Below are 26,290 nucleotides of genomic sequence, written 5' to 3'. Positions count from 1 at the left end.
GGAAGACAATTTTTCCACGGAGGGGTTGTGGGGGTGGGGGATGCGGATGGGATGTTTTCAGGATGAAACTGTTCCATCTCACATCACCAGGAATCATGTTCTCATAAGAAGCGCACAACCTAGATTCCTCACATGCAGTTCAGAACAGGCTTTGTGCTCCTATGAGACTCTCATGCCACCGCTGATCTGGCAGGAGGTGGAGCTCAGGTGACAAATGCTTGCTCACCAGACACTCACCTCCTACCACACAGTGGGACCCCAATATAGTATGTATCCCATGTTAAAATAATCAAAACAGATTTGGATTATGCTGTCCTTTTAAATTTTAATAAAATAGATTAATTTCATATTACATAGAGAGCAAGTCCATCCACTTATCCGTGATAAAATTTTAGAAATATTTTTTATAAAATGTTTAGTATTTGATTGGAAATGAATCCAGTATAACATGACTTCTACAGATACAGTATTTCCATCCTCACTCCCATTCCTATTGAGAAATTTTAAAAATACAGAAAAGTACAAAAAATAAGACAAGATATCCATATACCACAATCCAGAATCAATCAGAATCTTCTTATATTTACTTGAAGTCCTTTTAAAGAGAAGTGGATGTTTATATAAAAAGCTCAAGTCCCCCTTTAACCAATACCCACCCCACCTCCCACACGCATTACTTTCCCTTCTCCACTCTTCACAGGTGACCACTATCAAGAGTTTGGTCTGTATCCTTCCAACCCATTTCAACAACATGTACATACATATATGCATCCATTACCAATAGACAGTACTGAGTATTGTGAGGGAACTTTTCATTCAAATTTACAAAGTCATTGTACTATCTGCATCCTTCTGCAACTTGATCCCCCCTCAACACTTCCGGGATCTTTCTGTGAATACATGTGGATTTCATTGGTTGCATGTTACAGATATATAGTATTACATAAGAATTTCCCATAGAGTTCCTGATGGGCATTCTCAGTTGTTTCCAATTTTTGGCTACTACAAGTCAAGCCACAGTAAATATCCTAGTACGTATTTCCTGAGCATTCATAGTCACAAGTAGAACTGCTAAGTATTTCTGAAGTTGTCAAAAGGAATGTTTCCCTGTTCCCAAGGTCATATTGCATGTAGTATACAGCTTTTCATATTTCTGTTTTTAATCTCTGGATTTACTTTTGCGTATAGTTCATGCTCTATTTTTCTCCCTTGGAGAACAAATTACCTCCACTTAAAAAAATAGTTCCACTATTTCCTCACTTCCTGATGCCGCTTATATTATAGTCCAAATTCTAATAAATGCATAGTCTTTTTCTGAAATCTCTTCTGCTCTGTTCATTTAATACCATAGGAGTCTTAATATTATTTGTGGATGACCATGTCATCTATTTTTGTCTGTTCCTTTCCAATATTTACAACTTTTTTGTTACTAGCAAAGATCTCCAGATCTGTGGTGGCAGCAATAAAACAGACATCCATTTTCTGTTCCCATTTGTTGTGAAACTGTGCCTAAACTTTCAGCATGATCACTGCTGCAAGTGTCTTTGCTGGATATAGGCTTTTTATCATATGCATGTCTTTCTCTTCAGTACAAATTTTCTGGTGTCCCTTAAGTTTTTAGAACTTTAGTTAAAGTTAACCTCATTTGTGGTGCTTTGCTTCAGATGGATTATTTCTGATGCATGATGAGGTGTCCATTTCTAATGAAAGCTTTCCCACTTTCTAGGTATTCATAGGGTTTTTAGTGAGTATGAATTTTCTGGTGTCTAATGTGGTGTGACTTCTGGCTGAAAGCTTTCCCACATTCGCTGCACTGATAAGGTTTCTTACCTGTGTGTATTCTCAAGTGCAGAGCAAGGGTTGAGAACTGAGAGAAAGCTTTCCCACATTCGTTACAACCATAGGGCTTCTCACCTGTATGGCTTCTCACATGCACAGTGAGAGATGAGCTCTGAGAGAAGGCCTTTCCACACACATTGCATTCATAAGGTTTATCGCCCGAATGGATTCTCACGTGTACGATAAGTGATGTTCGCTGAGAGAAGGCTTTTCCACATTCGTTACATTCATAGGGTTTCTCTCCAGTGTGAATGTTCTGATGTTTTATGAGGTACTTCTTCTGGCCAAAGGCTGTTCCACATTCATTACATTTAAAAGGCTTCTCTCCAATATGGATTTTCTCATGCTCAGTAAGGTTGGATTTGCCACTAAAGGTTTTTCCACACTCCTTACATACAAAGGGCTTCTCTCCCGTGTGAGTTCTCTGGTGTCTGATGAGGTTTGACTTCTGAATGAAAGCTTTCCCGCAATCTTTACACTCAAAAGGTTTTTCTCCAGTGTGAATTTTCTGGTGCGTAAGGAGGTTTTCCTTCTGGCTAAAGGATTTCCCACATTCATTACATTCAAAAAGCTTCTCCCCCGTGTGGGTGTTCTGATGTTTAATGACATACTGCTTCTGGCTAAAGGCTTTGCCACACTCGTTACATTCAAAAGGTTTCTCTCTCGTATGAAAATGCTCATGCTCGGTGAGGTTTGACTTGTGGCTGAAGACTTTCCCACATACCTTACAGGCAAAGGGGTTTTCCCCACCGTAAATTCTCTGCTGGCTGAGCTGTGACATCTGAATGGAAGCTTGCCCACATTCACAAGGTTTCTCTCCAGTAGAAATTGTTTGATGAATGAGGATTTACTTTTGGCTTAAGAGATTTCCACATCTCTTACATTTATAAGGCTTCTCTGTGTATGACCACCCAAATGCATATCAAGGGATAAGGTCTGAGAGGAAGTTTTTATCATACTCAGTACATTCGATGCTCTTTCTCCAGAAAGATTTTCTAATATTCAATGAAGTATTGCTACTTTCACCTTCACTGGTTTCTCACCAGGATGAATTTTCTGCTTCTCAATGAGATTTGTCATCTAGCTAAGGGCTTGTCAATACTCCTTAGAAGCACAGGGTTTCTCTTCAGCATGACTTCTATGTTCAATGAGATGTGACATGTGAGTAAAAGCTCCCCCACGTTCAGAAAATTCATAGGGTTTCTCTCCAGTATGAACACTCTGGTATCAGATGAGGTACAAACGTTTTAAACCAAAGGCATTTATACTGAAGGGGGGGTTAATACCACAGGAAGTAAGCTGTGGTAGAGAAGTTCCCAACTGATTCCCTTGATGATTCTTTCTTACACAACCTCCCTCATGACTTCAGTCCAGGTTGTGTTTCAAACTCCAAACTTCAAAAAGGTGTGGCCTTCAAAGAAAGAAGATCTGAGAGCAGAGGAAGTATTTATTTTCCCTTCTTTTCCTCAGTCTTTACTGGAGATGGATCAACTTGTCTCCCAAGTTTTGGTGCCTCTTTATCTGCTCATCATTTTCACAGGCTTCATCTAAAATGGAGTACAAAGAACCATCACACAAAGGAGTTAATTCATAAAGTACCCAGAACTGTGGCTGGCACATGGTAAGCCCTTCATCTTACCTTTATGTTACCATCACTTTTATTTTTGAATTTTCCCATTATTAGCAATAAAATTTCAGATTGTGCTTTTTTGAGACACACTCTGGTAGCCCATCTTTCAATATGAAAAGAATCTATATTATTAATGCCTCCAACTGAATTATCAGAAGGGAACCCTACTTGAGGTTACCTAGGCAGAAAATTAACATTCATGGGTCCACAAGGCTTACAGTATTCTTGAAAAATAGCATTTCCATTTCAGAATTTAGCAAGTTGTATAACAAATAACGAAGAATTGCCAAAAAGGAAAAAGAGATAAAGAGATGACTACATAAAAATTAGAAAGTCGGCCGGGCACAGTGGCTCAAGCCTGAATCCCAGCACTTTGGGAGGCCTAGGCGGGTGGATCACGAGGTCAACAGATCGAGTCCATCCTGGTCAACATGATGAACCCCATCTCTACTAAAAATACAAAAAATTAGCTGGGCATGGTGGCGCGTGCCTGTAATCCCAGCTACTCAGGAGGCTGAGGCAGGAGAATTGCCTGAACCCAGGAGGCGGAGGTTGCGGTGAGCCGAGATCGCACCATTGCACTCCAGCCTGGGTAACAAACAAAAAAAAAATTTAGAAAGTCCACCTGGGATGCTAACAGAGAAAAGTAATTTTTTTTTTTTTGAGACAGAGTTTTACTCGTTACCCAGGCTGGAGTGCAGTGGTGCAATCTCAGCTCACTGCAACCTCCACCTCCTGGATTCAAGTGATTCTCCTGCCTCTCAGCATCCTGAGTAGCTGGGATTACAGGGGCCTGCCATCACACCTGGCTAAAAATGCTCCTATTTCTAAGAAAGAGAATAGATCAATCAACAAGTGCTTTTCTCCATAACCCATTAAAATGGTAAGAAAGAGGAAAATGGTACAAACTGACAAGAAAAAGAAATATAGAGGAGATAGATACTGGTATACAACAGACATGAACACATTTTTCAATAATGGAAAGGATGAGGACGATTTCAATGCACAGCAGACTTACGAGGAAACTCAAATAATGTAAATGTACTGCAGAAGAGAATGCCAGTGATTTGTGCCACAAAATATTCAGAAAGAGGCAGAAAATGAAGGGAATTAGGTTTTTCAAAAGGAATAAAGGATGGTGGCTGAAAAAAAGTGTGAACACGCAATGTCCAGTCATGAGAACAAAGGACTGGCCCCACCTTCGTATGAAATGGAAGATTATCCTCTGAAAAATTTCATCAGAGCTCAGGGGCATCCAGCAAATGAGATGACAGGAATGAGCTGCTATATGGAAATCAAGGAGATTAAACCGACATATATGGTAAGACCTGCAGCGCCATTCTGCAGCTCAAGACAAAAGATGCTAGCAGCCAGGTATATATATATATACCCATGGGCAGGGTACTAGAGGATCTGTCTCTGGAGAAACTGAAAGGCCCACAATAAACCTCATTAGCAGCCTGGCCAACATGGTGAAACCCCATCTCTACTAAAAATACAAAAAACTAGCCCAGCATGGTGGTGCGTGCCTAGAATCCCAGCTGCTTAGGAGGCAAAGGCATGAGAATCACTTGAACCTGGGAGACAGAGGTTGCAGTGAGCTGAGATCATGCCACTGCACTCCAACTCCAACCTGAATGAAAAAGCAAGACTGTCACGAAAACAAAACAAAACAAAGCCAGCCTCGTTAAGATGCCCCTCTCCAAGATGGTAAGTATCAAAGTGTCACTTGTATTCATATCTCATTGGCTAAAACAAAAGACTTGGCCGTGGCTGAGTTCACTGGAGTCAGACAGTATAATCCTTCTGCAAGACAGAGACCAGTGGTTCACTAAGCATTTCACTTTTCAGCCGCTGAAGCCTACCAGATACAAGCACCCAGGCACAAAAGAGCTCATGATTACCTCTTAGTGAGCTATTAACAAATATTCCACTAGCCCCACTAACATGAAAGACATCAAAATAAAGAGAAAAAAGCTATGAGGAAATAAAGGCAAGGCCCAGCAAACAACACTACAACCAGTCAGGAATAGGTAAAAGATATTTTGTCAGTTAAACAGTAACAGGGTTTTGTAAGCAAGAAATGGAAATAAAAGTTCCCTTAGAAATTAAGACTGTGAGAGAAGGGGAAAAAAAAGATAAAGCAGAGCATATCCACATTCATCAATAACAAGTCACCTTGTTTCAGAAGGCATGGCTGCCTCATCCTAGCAAACTCAGGCATGGCTAGGTGCTCACTTGGCTGATAAAATATGATCACAAGTGACAAGTGTCATTTCATGGTAGAAGTTTCAATGACAAATTCAGAGGATACACCAAGGAAACATAAAAGCTGAGTAAAAGAAGTTCAAAAACAAGAAGATAATTCATTAGAGGAAGTATTCAAAGAACAAAAAAGTTGCCTCTACTCTAAGTCAAAGGGTCCACTTGAGTAAGAATAAGACCCATACCTAGACACATTACTGTGACATTTCAAAACACAAAATACAGAGGTTATAAATGTTTTCAGAAAGAAAGAACAAGACTGAACATGGTGGCTCACACCTGTAATCCCAACCCTTTGGGAGGCCAAGGTGGGAGAACCACTTGAACCCAGGAGTTCAAGACCAGGAAGGACAACATAGTGAGACTCCATCTCTAAAGAAAAAAAAAAGTAAAGAGTTTCTGAGACTAAAACATTTGAGAACAACAGCTCAAAATATTCATTCAACAAATAGTTGTCTCCTTACCACGTGCATGGCAGTTCCAGGCTCTAGAGATAAATAGTATTGGACAAAACTGACAACATATCCCGCTCTCATCAAGTTTACATTCTAGTTAACATGATACAAGTAATAGAGATGGTCTGCTAAAAAGCAATCCAGGCACAGTGGCTCATGCCTGTAATCCCAGCTCTTTGGGAGCCCGAGGCAGGCAGATCATTTGAGGTTAAGAATTCGAGACCAGCCTAGCAACATGGTGAAACCCTGCCTCCACTACAAATACGAAATTAGCCGAGGTTGGGTGCAGTGGCTCACACTCTAATCCCAATACTTTGGGAGACCGATGTGGGTGGATCACTTGAGGTCAAAAGTTCGAGACCAGCCTGGCCAACATGGTGAAACCTCGTCTCTACTAAAAATACAAAAATTAGCTGGGTGTGGTGGTGGGTGCTTATAATTCCAGCTACTTGGGAGGCTGAGGCAGGAGAATCACTTGAACCCAGGAGGTGGAGGTTGCAGTGAGCTGAGATCGCACCACTGCACTCCAACCTGGATAACATAGTGAGACTTCATCTCAAAAAAAAAAAAAAGTTTTAAGTGCTATGGAAAAAAAACTAGGGAAGTGGTAAATAGTTTCAATTTCAGATAGGATCATCTCTGACAAGGCAAGTATCGTGTCAAGACATGAAGAAAATTAAGACAATGATCCTTACAGGTATCTGGAGGAAGAGCTTTCCTTTTTTTTTTGAGACAGAGTTTTGCTCTTGTTGCCCAGGCTGCAGTGCAAAGGCACGATCTAGGCTCACTGCAACCTTCACCATCTGGGTTTAAGCGATTCTCCTGCCTCTGCTTTCCAAGTAGCTGGGATTACAGGTGGGCACCACCACGCCTGGCTAATTTTTGTATTTTTAGTAGATACAGGATTTCACCATGTTGGTCAGGCTGGTCTCAAACTCCTGATCTCAGGTGATCTGGCCACCTTGGCCTCCCAAAATGTTGGAATTATAGGCGTGAGCCACCGTACCTGGCCTGGAGGAAGAGCTTTCTAAGTTAAAGAAGTTCACAGGCCCAGAAGATCCTGCTGAGCTTAAGAAACAATGATACTTATGAAACATGATGTCCTCTATGTCCTTCTTTGGCTTAGTCTGACCCCCTCCTATCTTTTCATTTTTAGTTATTTTTTTAGAGACAGGGTCCCACTGTTGCCCAGGCTGGAACACAGTGGCACAGTCCTATCTTAGTACAGCCTCAAATTCCTGGGCTCAAAGTGATCTTCCACTCCAGGATCCTGACTAGCTAGGACCATAGGCAAAGGCCACCATGCCCCACTATTTTTAAAAACTTTTTGTAGGCTGGGTGCGGTGGCTCACACCTATAATCCCAGCACTCTGGGAGGCCAAGGTGGGTGGATCACGAAGTCAAGAGATCGAGACCATCCTGGTCAACATGATGAAACCCGGTCTCTACTAAAAATACAAAAATTAGCTGGGCATGGGCACGCACCTATAGTCTCAGCTACTTGGGAGGCTGAAGCAGGAGAATTGCTTGAACCCAGGAGGCGGAGGTTGCAGTGAGCCGAGATCACACCACTGCACTCCAGCCCTCCAGCCTGGGTAACAAGAGCGAAACTCCATCTCAAAAAAAAAAAAAAAAGACAGCTACAAGATCCAAAACTTGAATCTTGATTACATCCTGGAATTGAAAAAACTATGAAAGGCATTCTGGGGACAAGTGGAAACATGTGAACACAGACTGTGTAGTCAATAATATTAGGACAATATGGTTAATCTGCTAAGATGTGATAATGGTATTTTGTTACATGTCGGAGGAGGGGTTCCTTTTTTTTTCTGTTTTTGTTTCTTTTTCTGAGATGGAGTCTCGCTCTGTTGCCCAGGCTAGAGTGCAGTGGTGTGATCTCGACTCACTGTAACCTCCGCCTCCTGAGTTCAAGTGATTTTCCTCCCTCTGCTTCCCAAGTAGCTGGGATTACAGGCATGTGCCACCACACCTGATTTTTGTATTTTTAGTAGAGACTGGTTTCACCATGTTGGCCAGGCTGGACTCGAACCCCTGACCTCAGGTGATCCACCCACCTGTGCTTTTCTTGGTTAAAAAATACATAGTTAATTTTTTAGGAGTAGAGCATCATGATGTCTCAGCACACAAAATAAACACAGATATGGACATACAAAAACATGGCAAAAGATTAATTACTGAATCTACATGGTGGATACATAAGAGAGCATGGTACTATTCTTTACTCTTTCAGCATTTATGTTTAAAATGTTAATATAAAAAAAAATCGAATGGCTGTACATGGTGGCTCACACTTGTAATCCTGGCACTTTGAGAGGCCAAGAGTTCGAGACCAGCCTGGCCAACAAGGTGAAACCCTGTCTCTACTGAAAATACAAAAAATTAGCTGGGAGTGGTGGCATACACCTGTAGTCCCAGCTACTCAGGAGGCTGAGGCAAAAGAATCACTTGAAACTGGGAGGTGGAGGTTATAGTGAGCCCAGATCAGACCATTGCAGTTCAGTCTGGGCCACAGAGCAAGACTCTATTTCAAAAAAAATAAATAAAAACTTAAAAATTGAGAAAGAAGAACTGATCAATATTTTCACAATAAAAATTCATGGATTATTTAACAGCACCTCATGCATTCTCATAGTACTGACCAGAAAAATAAAACAGGTTTTATTTTCCTTTCAACAGGTTTATAATGCAAACATGTTTAAGATCTCATTTACTGAGGACTTGTAAGTTCCTCTGGGAAACATGAAGTAATGGACAAGCAAAGGGAAGATGAAAAAAGGCAGAGGTAACAGGAACATTTTAACTAAAATTCAAGTTTAAGTAAGTATCACCTACATATGTAGAACATTTCATAATCGAAGGCCAAGACTAAAAAAATTTTATAAAGAGAAAGAAATACATTCATATTGATAGTCACATTTTTTTTCTCTGTTACCCAAGCTGGAGTCCAGTGGCAAGATCTTGGCTCACTGCAACCTCTGCCTCCCAGGTTCAAGCAATTCTCCTGCCTCAGCCTCCAAGTAGCTGGGATTACAGGTGTGTGCTACCACACCCAGTTAATTTTTGTATTTTTAGTAGAGACAGGGTTTCACCATGTTAGCCGGGCTAGTCTCAAACTCTTGACCTCGGATGATCCACCTGCCTTGGCCTCATGAAGTGCTGGGATTACAACCATAAGCCACCGTGCCTGCCCTTTTTTTTTTTTTTTTTTTTAAGATATGGGGTCTCACCATGTTGCCCAGGCTGGTCTTGAACTCCTGATCTCAAGCAATCTGCCCACCTCGGTCTTCCAAAATGCTGGTATTACAGACGTGAGCCACCGCACCCAGCCCTCTATCTACTTTTTATTTCTGTGAAAGAGAAAAGAAATATTAAGAGTAGGAAGTAGTTTTAATTCTAATGTCATATGAGAAAGGATGTGAGTGGACAGCTGCCATCACTCTTCTAAGAAAGATCCCTTTTTTTATCTATTTATTTGTTTATTTGTTTGTAAAAACAGAGATAAGTTCTCACTTTGTCACCATGCAGGAATGTAGCAGCTCAACCATAGCTCACTGTAGCCTTGCACCCCTGGGCTCAATCGATCCTCCTGCCTCAGCCTGCAGGTAGGTGGGACTACAAGTGTGTGCCACCACACCTGGCTAATTAAAATTTATTTTTGTAGAGACAGGGTCTTGCTATGTTGCCTAGGCTGGTCTCAAGCAATCCTCCGACTTTGGCCTCCCAAAGTGCTGGGAATACAGGCATGAGCAACTAAACATGCTTACGAGGACCCCTTATGCATGGTGCTCTCCAAAAGCATAGGCACAGCTTCAAGGGCCTGATTACCGCTCCTTGCATGCATTCATGGAATCCAGGAATGTTATACCGGTTGAAGGCAACTTGACAGACCCACTGGCATCCCTGAATAGTACGGAATGTAGGGCTTAGCAAGGAAAGAGACAGCAACCTCATATAAAACAGCCTGTCAGTATAGCAGGATAGATGCAGGACAGATGAGGGCACAATTTTCTTTTTTTTTAAACCATGCCTCTGAGACAAGTTCAAGAGGGCACAATGTTCTATCTCCCCAAATTCCTGACTTCTATACCGAACTGCCAACTTGAATACTCATTTATATGATCAACAGACATGTCATGACAGTCCAAAACAAAACTCCTGATCTGGCTGGGCGTGGTGGCTCACATTTTTCATCCCAGCACTTGGGGAGGCTGAGGTTGCCGGATCACCTGGCGTCAGGAGTTTGAGATCAGCCTGACCAACATGGAGAAATCCCATCTCTACTAAAAATACAAAAAAAAAATTAGCCAGGCATGGTGGTGCATGCCTATAATCACAGCTACTGGGGAGGCTGAGGCAGGAAAATTGCTTGAACCTGGGAGGCAGAAGTTGCAGTAAGCCGAGATCGGGCCATTGCACTCCAGCCTGGGCAGTGAGAGTGGTGGTGGGGGGAAGAAAATTCCTGATCTGTCTCAAAAATTTCTACAGACTTCCTGTCTCAGTAAATGATAATCCATTTTCTTGCAGTTTTTCAAATCAAAATGTTGGACTCTTTTTTCTCATACCCCACATATAATCTGTCAGCTATTCCTCTAAATTATTTTTAAAAATCCAACTACCTGTCACTAAACTACCATCACTTTCTCATCCAGATTACTCAATGGCCTCCAATTAACCTTCTAGCCTTGGGCCCCTACATACTTCATTCTCTATGTAGCAGACCTGATTATTCCTTTCAAAATGTAATTCTCATCTTACTCCTCTGCTCAAAGCCCTCTGATAGGCTGGAGCAGTGGCTCACGCCTGTAATCACCACTTTGGGAGGCAAAGGCAGGTGGATCACTTGAGGCCAGGAGTTCAAGACCAGTCTAGGCAACATGGTGAAACCCCATCTCTACTACAAATAGAAAAATTAGCTGGACGTAATGGTGGCTGCCTATAATCCCAGCTACTTGGAAGGCCAAGGCAGGAGAATCTCTTGAACCCAGGAGGCGGAGGTTGCAATGAGCTGAGATCATGCCACTGCACTCCAGCCTAGGGTGAGGGAAGGAAGTGGGGGAGGGAGGGAAGGAGGTAAGAAAGAAAGGGAGGGAGGGGAGAGGGGAATGGGGGGAGGGGGAAGGGGAATGGAGGGGAGGGAAAAGCAAAGCAAAGTCCTCTGCTGGGTCTCCCAAATCACTCAGAATAAATGCAGAAGCCTGTGATTTGACCTGGTAGGGAACCACTAAGAAGTTCCTAACCACTGCTACTCTTATTCCCGCTTGCCCACTCTCTTCCAGCCCATCGACCTGATCACTATTCTCTGAGCAGGACAGCAAGCTCCTCCTGCCTTCGGGCTTTTAACATTTTTGTTCCTTCTAGCTAAATGATCTTCCACCCAATATCACACGCCCACTCTCATACTCGAGATCTTTTTTTAAATGGCACTCAGTGAGACCTTTCCCCACCAAGCTGATCTAAAATAATCCCAAGTGGCCCTCTCTCTGCCAGTCTTCCTTGCTTTGCTCTTTTCCACAGCACTTATCACTATCTGATGGTATAGATTTTTTAAGCATTTACTCATGGTCTGTCTCCCCCAATTACAACATAGTCCCTAGGAAGAAGACATTTTTTGACTATTTTGATAGCTGACATTTCTCTAGCATCTGAAATAGTACCTACTACATAGCATGCAATAAACAGTTATAAAATGTGAATATATCACATTGGTAGAAACGTAAATTGGTTTACTTCTTTTGAGAGCAATGTGCTTATCTCAATCAAATTTATAAACTTTGACCCAGCATTCCATTTAAAAGTAAGTACTGTGTAGTTGTATCTGCATATTTCTGCAAAGCAATATAAACAAGTATACATACCTGTGTCTTCAACAGCAGAAGAAGCTGGGAAACAACCTAAATGCCCATTAGTAGGAGACAGATTAAATAAACTATGTGTCAGCCAGGCACAGTGGCTCATGCTTGTAATCCCAGCGCTTTGGGAGTCCAAGGCAGGAGGATCACTTGAGGCCAGGAGTTGGAGACCAGCCTGGCCAAGATGGCAAAACCCCATCTCTACAAAATACACAAAAATTAGCCAGGTGTGGCGGCACATGCCTGTAATCCCAGCTACTCGGGAGCCTGAGGCACAAGAATCACTTGAGCCCAGGGAGTGCAGGTTGCAGCGAGCCAAGCCCATGCCACTGCACTGCCGCCTGGGTGACAGAGCAAAACTGTCTCAAAAAATAAAAATAAAAAACAAATTATGTGTTGACAGAGAATTCTAAGAAAAAATTTTATGTACATAACAGAATATGTAATACACCACCATTTATATGAAAAGGAAAAGTGAGGGATTTTATATATATATATACACATATTAGCAACATAGACACAAAATATGTATTGGCTTATTCCTAGGCTACCTCAAGAAGGATGTATGTGACACTCTTAAACGTGAACACAACTTTGCAAGAAACTGCAAGACTAAGAGTCAAAGTTAAGAGGAGACATTTTTCGGGAGTTGTGAGGCAGGAGGACCATTTCAAGACAGGAAGTTGAGGCCACAGAGAGCCATAACTGTGCCATACATACATACCCACACACATAAAAGTAGCAGAGGGAAAAACTGATTTCTAGATCAACAACTTATGACAGAGGTACGTGGGGGCAGAAGGAAGGGAGGCAGAGGAGTCCATGGATCTACAATGGCAAAGGTGAGTGAGAAGAAAACGGGAAGTGTGAGAACAGGTATAAAATACAATTCTGAGGCATTCGGCCGCTAAAAGGATGAAAAGTAATAACAAAAAGGAACCTAAATATCAGACGATATGTAAAGTCTTACAAAGTATAAAGGACAATGTATGAGTTCAGGAAACGGGACGCGGGTGAAGAACAGCCACCACAGTGGCAGCACAGACAAAGCAGGAAGGCTGATGTCAGAACAGCAACAGGAGGGGGGCCTGTCCCCTCTACGATCTGGTGAAAGCAGAACAATGAAGCACAATCTCATAAACTCACACCAAGCAATACTCCATGTCTCGGGCCTGTAAGAAAACATCCTTAGAAGCACTCAGAGGTATCAATGCCGACTGAAAACTGTGGCTGGCCTGCCTGTCATTCACTCACCTGCACAGATCCTTCCCACTTCTTTCTCTACCATACAGTTTGTCTTCTTGCTTCAACAGAGGATCATATAACCTGCTATTGGGGAAATGACACAGCATTACAATGTTAATGAGAGCCAAAGTACCATCCTAGAACTCAGGTTGGTGTCTCCTGGCCTTCTGAAGTGTGAGGGTGCAATTTCCAAGGAAGCACAGAAAAAAGTAATGACCTTCAGCCTTAGTGACTAAAGCACACACAATCGTGTGGGCAAAGGGACTAGGGTCATTTGAATCCTAAACTTCAAAACCATGCTCATTAAACCACTAAAGTCTACACACATCCAGAAATGGGAGAAAGGGAGAATTAACTTTCAGAATTTTACTGACATAGGAGAGCTGTTCACACCTTGTGTGAGTGATTGCTGTTTTTCTCTAGCACCACACTCCCACGCAGGTTCCTGAGAGGATTTTAACTACAGCCCTTATTCGTGGATGAATTCAATACTCACGTCTTTAACAACATGTTCCTATCAGAACTAAAGCACATGGGCACAATGTGTAGGAGGTTGTTCTGACAGTATTCGACAATACAAATTCAAACATTTTCCTCCTGGAGTCCTAGTATTTATCTTCTTCGCATTATTCTGAGTGAAATAATTTTTTTTTTTTTTTTTTGAGATGGAGTTTTGCTCTTGTTGCCAAGGCTGGAGTGCAATGGTGCGATCTCAGCTCACTACAACCTCTGCCTCCCGAGTTCAAGCAATTCTCCTGCCTCAGCCTCCCAAGTAGCTGGGACTACAGGCATGTGCCCACCATACCCAGCTAATTTTGTATTTTTAGTAGAGTTGGGGTTTTTCCATGTTGGTCAGGCTTGTCTCAAACTCCCGACCTCTGGTGATCCGCCCACCTCGGCCTCCCCAAGTGCTAGGATTACAGGCATGAGCCATGGCACCTGGACCCTCAAAATATTTTTAATCAATAGCAGACATTATTGGGATGATTGACCAAATTTGAATATGGACTTTGGATTAAATAATACGAATGTATCAATGTTAAACTTCCTGATTTCATCGCTGTACTGTAGTTATGAAAGAGGATGTTTTAGTTCTTAAAATTCATGCTGAAGTATTTATAGATAAAGGAAGCATGTCTGCAACTAGTTTCAAATAATTCAGGAAAAAAATATACACATTTGGAGAAAGAGCGAAGGAAAAACAAAACAATAAACCAAAATGTAAATGACTGGTGAATTTGGGTAAAAGATATGACACTTCTCTGTACTATTCCAACTCTTCTATAAAGTTGAAATCACATAAAAAATCATAATCACCAAACAGTTAAGTTTCTATTACATGTATATCCCCCCCACCCACTATGTAAGCAGAAAAAGCTTGATCACCAATTCCTGATGGGGTGTGTCAGAGATAAGGTTCAGAGCGTGATTTAAACCGAAACATACATGACAAAAACATGAGAAGGTGAGTTGGCTGGAAGCAACTTGCAGGAGGGAGATTAAGTTTGAGATTCTGTATATTCAGGGTGTAGGTTTCTGAACAGGCAGACAGATCCATTAGGCAGTTGGATATGCAGATGAGGAGCTCAGAACAGGGCTAGAACAGAAATGGGAACTTGCCAGTTGTGAGACTGTCGCTGCTGCTGAAGACACAGGGAGAATGTTACAGTGCGCAGTGGCTCATGCCAGTAATCCCAGCACTTTGGGAAGCTGAGTTGGGCAGATTGCTTGAGCTCAGAAGTTCAAGACCAGCCTGGGCAACAAACTTTGTCTCTACAAAAAATACAAAAATTAGCAGGGTATGGTGGTGTATGTCTGTAGCCCCAGCTACTTGGAAGGCTGAGACAGGAAAATCACTTGAGCCTGAGAGGTGGAGTTATGATGATGCCACTGCCCTCCAGCCTAGATGACAAAGCAAGACCCTGTCTCAAAAAATAAAAAATACTGGAATGTAGGTTTTGCAGAAAAAGAAAATTAAAAAATAGTAAAAAAAATTTTTTTTAATGAAAAATAGAAATAAAAAAAAAATCACAAAGCAGGGGACAGGGTTGCTGGCTCATGCCTATAATCCCACCACTTTCAGAGGCTGAGATAGCAGACTGTTTGAGCCCAGGAGTTCAAGACCAGCCTGCACAACAAAGTGAGACCTCATCACTACAAAAAAAAAAAAATACAGAAAACTAGCCAGGTGTGGTGGTATTCACCTGTAAGTCCCAGCTAATTGCGAGGCTAAAGACAAAAGGACTGCTTGAGTTTGGGAGGCTAAAGTTGCAGTGAGCTAGGAAGAAAAAAAAAAAGGAATCACAAAGCAGATGAAAACCGAAACATAACAAAATCAACTTAAGACACAAAAATTTTAAAAAGCAAGCAAAGCTATAAGTAGATCACAAAAAAAAATAAAAGAGGAAATGAGTAAAGAATCAGTCACCCAAAAAGAAGGCAATGGACAGAAAACAGAAGAATAGGAATGGACATCTTATTTTTGTCCCATTTGATTTTTTAAGGATGCAATAACAAAAATTTGAGGGATTTCTGCTTCCTCAATTCACAGCTTTTCCCTGGTTGTTGCACCTGGGCTATAGCAGTGTCCTCAGTCTTTCTGCTCACACCCCCAGAGACCCAGGCAGCATGAGTAATCTATATTCATATAATCATAATCTATATATGACCACAAAAGCTAGCATCTTATCCCACGTAAAAACATCGAAAAGCAAATCATAATAAAAATAATAGAAAAACATTGAAGGCGTTTCTATTAGATTCTAAACAAACAAGAATGTCCACTGCCTCAATTACATAATCAAATAACTAACTAAGAAAGCAGGGAATGATATTAATATGTAGAAATCAATAGTTTTATATATACCAACAATGATTACATTCATAATGGCAACATAAAACAAAATATCTAGAAATAAACTTAGTAAAACATGTTCAAGGCCAGGCACAGTGGCTCACGCATGTAACCCTAGCACTTTGGGAGGCCGAGGTAGGCAGATCACGAGGTCAGGAGTTCAAGACCAGCCTGGCCAATATGGTGAAACCCCCATCTCTACTAAAAATACAAAAATTAGCTGGGTATGGTAGCATGCACCTGTCCCAACTACTTGGGAAGCTGAGGCAGAAGAATCACTTGAACCTGGGAGGCAGAGGTTGCAGTGAACTGAGATCATGCCACTATACTTCAGAGAATCTGTTTCAAAAAAAAAAAAAAAAAAAAAAGGGAAGCATTTAAACCTGCATGAAAAAAATTTTAAGACACCCCAGAGGACCCAAAAGGAAATCAGTATACCTACCACATACATGAACAGGAACAGTTCATGTTCCTATCCTCAAGTTATTTTATAAATTTAATGCAATCCTAATAAAAATAACAAATGGCAAGTTCTTTCTTTTCTCCCTCTGGAACTAGAAAAGCGAATCCTAAAATTTACAAAGAAAAAGAAGCAAGAATAACCAGGAAACTCTGAAAAGGATGAGCAATTAGGAGACTAGCCAGACCACAAAGTAAAACACAATGATAAAGCCTCAATAGTAAAAAGATAAAAATATCGGTACATGAATGCAGACTGGAAGAGGGATGAAAATATGAAGTCCAGAAACAGACCAAATATATGTGAGAATTTAGTATATAATCAAATGGCATCTTAAAAATAGTAAACATAAGACCCTTAGGCCGGGCACGGTGGCTCAAGCCTGTAATCCCAGCACTTTGGGAGGCTGAGGCGGGTGGATCACGAGGTCAAGAGATCGAGACCATCCTGGTCAACATGGTGAAACCCCGTGTCTACTAAAAATACAAAAAATTAGCTGGGCATGGTGGCACGTGCCTGTAATCTCAGCTACTCAGGAGGCTGAGGCAGGAGAATTGCCTGAACCCAGGAGGCAGAGGTTGCGGTGAGCCGAGATCGCGCCATTGCACTCCAGCCTGGGTAACAAGAGCAAAAGTCCGTCTCAAAAAAATAAATAAATAAATAACACCCTTTATTTTTTCTAATTTTTTATTCTGAAACAGAGTCCAGCTCTGTTGCCCAGGCTGGAGTACAGAGGCGTAATCTTGGTTCAAAGCAACCTCCACCCTCCCAAGTTCAAATGATTGTCTAGTCTCAGCCTCCCATGTAGCTAGAATTACAGACATGTGTCACCATGCCCAGCTAATTTTTTGTATTTTTAGTAGACACGGGGTTTCACCATGTTGACCAGGATGGTCTCGACCTCTTGACCTCGTGATCCACCCGCCTCGGCCTCCCAAAGTGCTGGGATTACAGGCTTGAGTCACTGCAGTGTGCAGAGTTAGACCATTCAAAAAATGATGTCAAAGAACTGGGTAGCCAATTGGAAAAAGGTAAAGCTGGATGCATATCTGATAGCATATACCAAGATAAAATCTAAATGGATTATAAATTAAAATTAAAACAAAACCTTATAAAAACTGTAACTCTGTCTTGGAAGGCCAAGGTAGAAGGATCATTTGAGCCCAGGAGTGTGAGACCAGCCTCGGCAACACAGGGAGATCTCATCTCTACAAAAATTTTTTAAAAATTAGCCAGGATCTGGAGACTGCAGTCAGCTGTGATCATGCCAGTGCGCTCCAGCCTGGGTGGCAGATAAAGATCCCAATTCTAAAACAAACAAAACTATAACTTTGTAAGTTAAGAATTTGAACATATGGGTGAAACTTAAGAGTGGAAAAGCCTTTCAGACTATAACCATAAATTAAAAGACGAACAACTCTAACTGCATAATATTTGCATTAAATATAACTAGATTATTATTTTTTTTTTTGAGATAGGAGTTTCGCTCTGTCGCACAGGCTGGAGTATGGTGGTGCGATCTTGTGCATGACAGTGCCTGGCTTATCTTTTTGTATTTTTAGTAGAGACGGGTTTCACATGTTGGCCAGGCTGGTCTTGAACTCCTGACCTCAAGTGATCTGCCCGCCTCAGCCTCCCAAAGTGCTGAGATTACAGGTATGAGCCACTGCACCCGGCCAAATGTTTTTAAAAAAAATAAAAAGAAAACCCTAGCCACCATGGTAGTGCATTGCCTGTAGTCCCACCCACTTGGGAGGCTGAGAATTGCTTGAGCCCAGGGGTTCAAGGCCAGCCTCTGCAACACAGTGAGACTTTGCCATTAAAAAAATACATAAATAAAAACCTCTTTGGTGTGGTGTGGGGATGTCTCTGTGCTCACCAACCACAGGGGGCTCATTCTATGTAAAAAAATAACATTACTAAATTAAAACAAACAAAACCTCTTGATTCTTCAAGATAAAAAAAAAAAAACCACTGTCAAAATGCAAACAAAAACCTTAAAAAAAAAACCCACCCACTCATTTCATTTAGGGCTAACCTTTGTAATGTATAAACCGCTCCTCAAAGGAAAAGACACCCCACAGGAAAATCATGAAAAAAAAGACAGTTCCTAGATTAATAGCTATGGGCCTGTAACATATGAAAAAGCATTCTCTCTCACTCATAAGAAGGGATGTAAATGAAACCTACACTGAAGTGTCGATTGTCACTTATGCCCCCAGAGAAACAGCAAATATTCGACACTACATGGTGAGCTTGAGAAGGTGCTCTCCCACGTGACTCGTGGGAGAGTAAGTACTTAGCCACTGGGCAGTGCCACTTGTATTAATAGCAACCTAGTTTACAGCTACTCCTGTGTCAGTACAAAATGGCGCACATAAAAATATTATTCATTACTGCATTGTTAGCAACGGCAGAAGACTGGCAACACTCCAAATGCTCAACAGCGGGATTAACTGAATCAACTATAATGCATCCAAACAACGACATCTTATTTATACAGCAGCTAAAAAAAAATTTTTTTTTTTTTTTGAGACGGAGCTTCGCTCTTGTTACCCAGGCTGGATGGAGTGCAATGGCGCGATCTCGGCTCACCGCAACCTCCGCCTCCTGACTTCAGGCAATCCTCCTGCCTCAGCCTCCTGAGTAGCTGGGATTACAGGCATGCACCACTATGCCCAGCTAATTTTTTGGATTTTTAGTAGAGACAGGGTTTCACCATGTTGACCAGGATGGTCTCGATCTCTTGACCTCATGATCCACCCGCCTCGGCCTCCCAAAGTGCTGGGATTACAGGCGTGAGCCACTGCGCCCGGCCCCAATTTTTTTTTTTTTAAGATTATGATTAAGAAGGGACATCTCAGCTGGGCGCAGCGGCTCATGCATATAATCCCAATGCTTTGGGAAGCCAAGGGTGAAGGACTGCTTGAGTTCACAAGTTCGAAACCAGCCTGGGAAACACAGTGAGACCTCACCTCTACAAAAAGTAAATAAGCCAGGTGGTGAAGTGTGCCTGTGGTCCAGCTACACAGGAGGCTGAGTGAGGCAGGAGGATCACTTCAGCCCAGGAGTTGGGAGGCTGCAGTATGCCATGTTCACACCACTGCACACCAGCTTAGGTGACAGAGCAAGGCTATTTAAAAAAAAAAAAAGGAAGGGCCATGTCCAGTACATATTGTTAGCAAGGAAAGTGAGATACGAAGAGGTATATATGGTATACTATCTTTTATGTAAGGAGTGGGGGAAATAGGGGTGAAGAAAAAGATATATTAGTGACCCAACAAAAAACCCACTTGCAGGATAAACCAGAAACAATCAAACAAAAAAGACATGTTTACATAAGACAAAGAAGAATGTGACTGGGGGAAGGGGGCAGAATGAGCTATCTCTGTGAGATGATCTTTGTTGAATCATAGAAATATATTACCTACTTCAATAGTAATCAAATCCATTCTTAAAAAAGCAGTCCCTTAACTGAAAACAACAAACGAACCCAACTGGATGTTGACTTCGTAACATAATTCCTCAGAAAAAGGATTTCAAATGACTTTAGAACAGAGTTCTTTGACTACACATGTTTAGATGGATGCATTTTAAAAACTGGGCTCAGTGGCTCATGCCTGAAATCCCAGCACTTTGGGAGGCCAAGACCAGTGGATCATGGAGGTCAGGAGTTCGAGACCAGCCTGGCCAATATGATGAAACTCTTAGTCTACCAAAAATACAAAGTTAGTTGGACGTGGTGGTAGGCACTATAATCCCAGCTACTTGGGAGGCTGAGGCAGGAGAATCACTTGAACTCGGGAGGCAGATGTTGCAGTGAGCCAAGATTGTGCCCCTGCATGAACCACTGAATTCTTTCACGCCACTGAGCAAAAGAGTAAGACTCTGTCTCCAAAAAAAATGCACTTTAAGAACAAAAATAGACACATACAAGATTTTTTTTAACAAGATACAGTACCTTTATGGTTACTACTAATATCAGCATTGTTATTGAAACCATTTACTTTATGTTATTTTTTTGGAGACAGAGTTTCCCTCTTGTTGCCCAGGATGGAATGTAATGGGAGGACTTGGGGGACCTCTGCAACCTCTTCCTCTGGGGTTCAAGTGATTCTCCTGCCTCAGATTCCTGAGTAGCTAGGATTACAGGCATGAGCCACCACATCCAGCTAACTGTGTATTTTTAGTAGAGATGGGGTTTCTCCATGTCGGTCAGGCTGATCTCGAACTCCCAACCTCAGGTGATCCGCCCACCTTGGCCTCCCAAAGTGTTGGGATTATAGGAATGAGCCACTGCTCCTGGCCTGAAACCATTTTCTTTATATTGCAGGATAAAGCAAAGAAAATAAGTACTTATATAACTGTTTCAAATTTTTTTACTATAAAATCCAACTAGGAGCTAAGAAATTAGGTAAAAATACTATACCATTTAAACAATTAGAAATATAATATGGACTCATGATTTTTAAAAATACATTTAAAATGTATTTTTTAAATGTTCTAGCATTTAAAATGTCCTTAAAACAATGTTACCCCTGGGCAATGGGCAAGCCCTCAATCTTGTCTCTAATACCTTTCTCCAATAAAAGGAACCAGAGCTCCTTGGAGAAATGGCCAATTCCAGGTCTGGGAGGAAGGTACAAGTAAGCCTGCAGTGCAGGGAGACTTTCCAAGATAAATGATTTCAGTCAAAATGAGACAAGAATGACCTGAAGAAGCGGCCACTGGCCTCAAAAGGTGCAGCTGATTCTAGAACACACTAAATATACACAACTTTAGGATGATGTTTAAAAAAGAAAAAGCCATGGGGGAAAAAAGACCCAATTTGATATAACAATCATATAAATGTGGCCAGGCACGGTGGGGTTCAGGCCTATAATTCCAGCACTTTGGGAGGCCGAGGTGGGAGGATCACAAGGTAGGGAGTTTGACACCAGCCTGACCAACATGGTGAAACCCCATCACTACTAAAAATACAAAAAGAAAGAAAGAAAGAAAAAAAATTAGCTGGATGTGGTGGCACACCTATAATCCCAGCTACTCAGGAGGCCGAGGCAGGAGAATCGTTGGAACCTGGGAGGCAGAGGGTGCAATGAGCCAGATCTCGCCACTGCACTCCAGCCTGGGTGACAGAGCAAAACTTTGTCTCAAAAAAAATGAATAAATAAAAAATTTTTTTAATCACATAAATACAAAAGGAATAAAAAGACAAGAGAAATTAAGTTAAGACTACACTTCCAGGAATAGTTTCTGGTTTGTTCCTAGAAGTTTCTCATAACATACAGAGTACTATATTTTTATACAAAAAAAAAAAAAACAAAGCAGAAAATCACTTTACAAGCCCTGTAGTGTAGAAATTTACTCCTTCAGTCAAGAATTATTTATTGGTGTTAAAACCATCAGGCCGGGCGGCTCACGCCTATAATCCCAGCACTTTGGGAGAAGGTGGGTGGATCACGAGGTCAAGAGATAGAGACCATCCTGGTCAACAAGGTAAAACACCGCCTCTACTAAAAATACAAAAATTAGCTGGGCATGGTGGTGCGTGCCTGGGTACACCACCATGTACCCAGCTACTCGGGAAGCTGAGGCAGGAGAATTGCTTGAACCCAGGAGGCAGAGTTTGCGGTGAGCTGAGATCGCACGATTTCACTCCAGCCTGGGTAACAGGGGCAAAACTATGTCTCAAAAAAAAAAAAAAAAAAAAAAAAATCCACTAAATGATTGATGGGGAATGAACAAAGTAAACAACATTTTGGTCAAAAGGAAGTAACAATCACCAGCCATATGATACATCTTTCCTAATGGTATGCAATTTGAAGTATATAAAATCATGTCTGATGGATTCTGGCCAAACATGAACCACAATTAGAACCCAGGAGACGGAGGTTGCGGTGAGCCGAGATCGCGCCATTGCACTCCAGCCTAGGTAACGAGCGAAACTCTGTCTCAAAAAAAAAAAAAAAAAGAATTTAAAAAAAAATCATTACAGATTCTGAATCAGAACCATGTGAAGGTAATCACAGAACAAATCTCCCAAAGGAAAGGGTAGTAGTGACTTTCTAAAGATAAACTATAACTCAAACCCAGAAATCTAACTTCCAGTCTGAGCAAAATAGTTAAGACCCCATCTCTACAAAAATTTTTTTAAAAATTAGCAGGCCATGGTGGCACACACCTGTAGTCCAACCATCAGGGTGTGGGGGTAGGGTTGAGGTGGGAGGATCACTTGAGCCCAGGAGGTGGAGGCTGCAGTGAACTGTGATCGCACCACTGCACCCAGCCTGAGACACAGAGTGAGACCCCATCTCAAAAAAAAAAAAAAAACTAACTTCTTCATTCTAATTAAAAAAGTCAACATCCACAGAAAATTTTAAGTAAAAAAATTAAAATATAGGAATATTAATAAGAAAAGTACAACTACGTATCTTATTCTTTCAGAAATTCCTACCAGACACAGTGCTAATGTCTGGGCTATAATATTTTTTGAGGAAGCGTTTTTTTGCAGATAGTAATAAAAGTACTAGTAATTAACATTTATGAAGTACTGACTACACACTGGACACTATTCTTAGAACTTTACATGTATTAACTTCTGGAGCTGTACAACCACCATTTGAATCAAATGTTGCTGTTATCTCTATACTATGAAATGAGAAACAGGCACAGGTTTAAGTTCCTGCTTGAGATCCCCAAGGTACAAAGTGGCAAAGAGTTAACACAGGAAATCGGGCTCCTTGGCCTATGTCTTCCTTAAAAAAAAAACAAACAAAAAAAATTAGCTCACGCCTGTAATCCCAGCACTTTGGGAGATCCGAGGCAGGCGGATCACGTGAGGTCAGGAGTTTGAGACCAGCCCGGTCAACATGGTGAAACCCCATCTCTACTAAAAATACAAAAATTAGCCGGGAGTGGCGGCACGCGCCTATAACCCTCCCACCTCAGCATCCCAAGCAGCGAGGACTATAGGAGATGTCACTCTGTCGCCCAAGCTGGTCTCTTAACTCCTGGACTCGAGCCATCCTCCTGCCTTGGCCTCCTAAAGTGCTGGGATTTACAGATGTGAGCCACCAGGCACGGCCTGAGGCTTTATATTTTAAAATGTGTTAGGTTCCCACCTCCCCACACTTTAATGGCTTTTCTTTTTCAGTTTGTTACTGGCTCTTGTGGCTTGTCTCTTTTTCCACATTAAGTCTAGAATTGCTTCCCCTAGTTCCAAAAGAGAAAAGCCTTTCCATACTTTTGATAGGATCACATTCTTATTATTTGAGACAGAGTCTCTCTCTGGTCCAGGCTGGAGTGCAGCGGCACAATTTTGACCCACTGCAACCTCCGTCTCCTGGGTTCAAGCAATTTTCCTGCCTCAGCCTCCGCAGTAGCTGAGATTACAGGCGCCTGCCACCACACCCGGCTAATTTTTTTTTTTTTTTTTAAGTAGAGCCGGTGTTTCACCATGTTGGCTGGGCTAGTCTCGAACTCCTGTCCTCAGGTGATCGGCCCGTCTCAGCCTTCCAAAGAGCTAGGATTACAGGCATAAGTCACCTCCCCGGCCAAGATCACATTAAACTAATACATTTACTTAAGTTTGCCCACACTTCTTAATGTCACATGGTATATTTATTTGTTTACATTTGTTATGCCCTTTAGTATTTTAAAGTTCTTTCCTAATAGTTTTGAACCTTTAAGTTTATTCTACAATACTTTATCTTTTTACTGCTACTGTAAATATTAGTTTTCTTCAATTATGTATTCTAACTGATATTTGTCAATTAGAAAGCTATTTATTTGTAGATATTAATTTGGTACCCAATTATTTAAACTTTTTATAATTTAAAACTATGTCAAAGACAGTGGGTGATTTCCTTAGAAAACGCATCTCTGCAGACGGAAGTAGTTTTCTCTATTACTCCACAAAATCCATACAACCCGAGGACGCCTCGACTCATTAAGGAATTAAGACACCTAGGATTTAATCCAGACTCATAAACACTGCAACAATTAAGTTTTCTTCAAAAAAATGGGGATAACTGTGCCTAATCTAAAACCTTTGACTCCCTCATCCTGGGCTGCATTATATGGCATTGCTTCTCAAAATGTACAATGCTATTTAATCTAGGGCTTTGCTTAACAGCCTTATTAAAGTACCTCAAAGATTTGGGGATCTGAACAGTCTAAAGCAGGCACCCCGAAACAAGTTCCTTTGAAACATTCTCGTTAAAAGAAAGTCACAGTGATTTGCATTCCACTCCAATTAAAAAGAAATGCTTTTACATAAAAACACGTTTTAAAATTATTCACCACTTAGCTTTTCCACCCCTTCAATTTTCAAGTAAAACAGATGCTCCAGGAAGATGGCACCGTTATAATTATCAGCACTTTCGACAAGGGAAGTGCAGCTCAAACATTATATACCTCAATGTTGGTCTCCTACATCTCCCTCTTAGGCATAATCACACACAATCCCGCACCCAGTTTCACAAATTCACTCAACAATCCCAAACATCGGGTCAAACTTTGCGGTCAAACTCAGGGTTACACTCGCTCAAACCTGCCTCAGAAGCCCCCACCTCCGCCCCGCACGTAGGCCAGAATCTCTCAGACCCACTCCCTGCCCTCGCGCCGCGCCCCTAAAGATCAGGAATCCTCCCCTTTAACCTCCCCGGTCCGACCGACCCGAGACGCCCAGATCCCACCTCCTACTTTCGCGCCACGTGGACCCAGGGGCCGTACTGACCCGCGGACAAAGACCAAAATGTCCACTCGGTGCGCTGCGCCTGCGCACTCCGAGGGCGAGGAAACACTCCCAGAAGTCTCCGCGACGCCGCCCGCCTCGGTCACCGCGGCCAGGCCCAGGCTGGTACCGGATTACCTTCTCTTACCAGCAACTCCGCTTCTTAGGCCTTGGACTACATTTCCCTTGAGGCTTTGCTGGTCGGCTCTCCGTCTCCTCCCTTCCCCCAAACTTGGCCGCCTCCTCCTGTGACGATGGGGCTCTTGAGGTAAATAGTTCTTTAGTGACAGATGAGCTCAAGTTTGCTGGAGCGTCTGGAGTCGCGACGCCCTCTTCGAAGCCTCGTGGGCGCAATGTCAAAACGGGCCAGGCCCCCACTCAGAGGTAGGAGAACGCCATTTTGTCCGTGTCTGATCTGGCTCTGAACTACAATTCCTAGACCCCACAGCGGCCTGACGTTACGTTTTTCTTGACGTCGTGGCGAGCTCGTTAACTCCGCAAGGACCCGGACGCGACCAGGGGAGGCAGAAGGTGAGGGGTCTGGGAGTCCTGGGCGGGGCCGGGGCGTGTCCGGAGCTTCGGATCTCTGCGCGCAAGCGGGAGCCGGCTTGCGGATGCGCGGTTCTGAATGTGTCTTTGTGGCTGTATGGTCGGGTGTGGGTGTCTGCGACTGTGCGGGTGTAACCGCCTGTCTCCAGGGTGTCTATCTGGTGGTTTTTGTGCAATCACATGTGATAGTGGGTATCGGGGTGCAGGGTTCTTGTGACCAGGGGTGATATTGCGTGTGTCCCCGTTGTGTATGTGGCCTGTTCGCCCTGTTCCTGGGGTGTGAGTACAGTTTTGACTGTGCGACCAGTGCAGATTCGTGCGGTTGTGATTCATGTCTCCAAGGTGGGTGAGTGGTTTTGGTTGTGTGACACTGTGGCCGTGTGCAATTG

The 26,290-nt window shown here is 42.3% G+C and overlaps 2 protein-coding genes across 20 annotated transcripts in view; one reads left to right on the top strand and one right to left on the bottom strand.

Moving 5' to 3' along the window:
* Nucleotides 1–305: 305 nt before the first annotated feature.
* Nucleotides 306–25,775, bottom strand: ZNF146 (zinc finger protein 146). Of its 18 annotated transcripts, XM_078359209.1 has the most exons (5): nt 25,315–25,406; nt 14,925–15,077; nt 13,314–13,388; nt 9,438–9,557; nt 306–3,386 (listed from the first exon to the last, which is right to left on the bottom strand). In XM_078359209.1, the coding sequence occupies exon 5, from the start codon at nt 2,618–2,620 to the stop codon at nt 1,742–1,744; it is 879 nt and encodes a 292-aa protein (XP_078215335.1). In that variant the 5' UTR covers nt 2,621–3,386; nt 9,438–9,557; nt 13,314–13,388; nt 14,925–15,077; nt 25,315–25,406; the 3' UTR covers nt 306–1,741. The 18 variants fall into 18 exon arrangements, with proteins under 18 accessions (XP_078215335.1, XP_035143136.1, XP_035143134.1 ...); XM_035287245.3 differs by lacking the exons at nt 14,925–15,077; nt 25,315–25,406 and adding an exon at nt 25,491–25,775; XM_035287243.3 differs by lacking the exons at nt 14,925–15,077; nt 25,315–25,406 and adding an exon at nt 25,501–25,775.
* A 48-nt stretch (nt 25,776–25,823) lies between these two features.
* Nucleotides 25,824–26,290, top strand: part of ZNF565 (zinc finger protein 565) — a 30,957-nt gene continuing 30,490 nt past the window's right edge. For both annotated transcript variants that reach the window (XM_008987804.5, XM_035287235.3), the window contains exon 1: nt 25,824–25,883. The gene's annotated coding sequence lies outside the window, so the exon portion shown is untranslated. The remainder of the gene's footprint in view (nt 25,884–26,290) is intronic.

Source organism: Callithrix jacchus, chromosome 22, assembly GCF_049354715.1.
Source record: "Callithrix jacchus isolate 240 chromosome 22, calJac240_pri, whole genome shotgun sequence".
Classification (NCBI taxonomy): Eukaryota; Metazoa; Chordata; class Mammalia; order Primates; family Cebidae; genus Callithrix; species Callithrix jacchus.
Note: the sequence above shows the minus strand (reverse complement) of the source record. Positions and strands in the feature narration are given on the sequence as shown.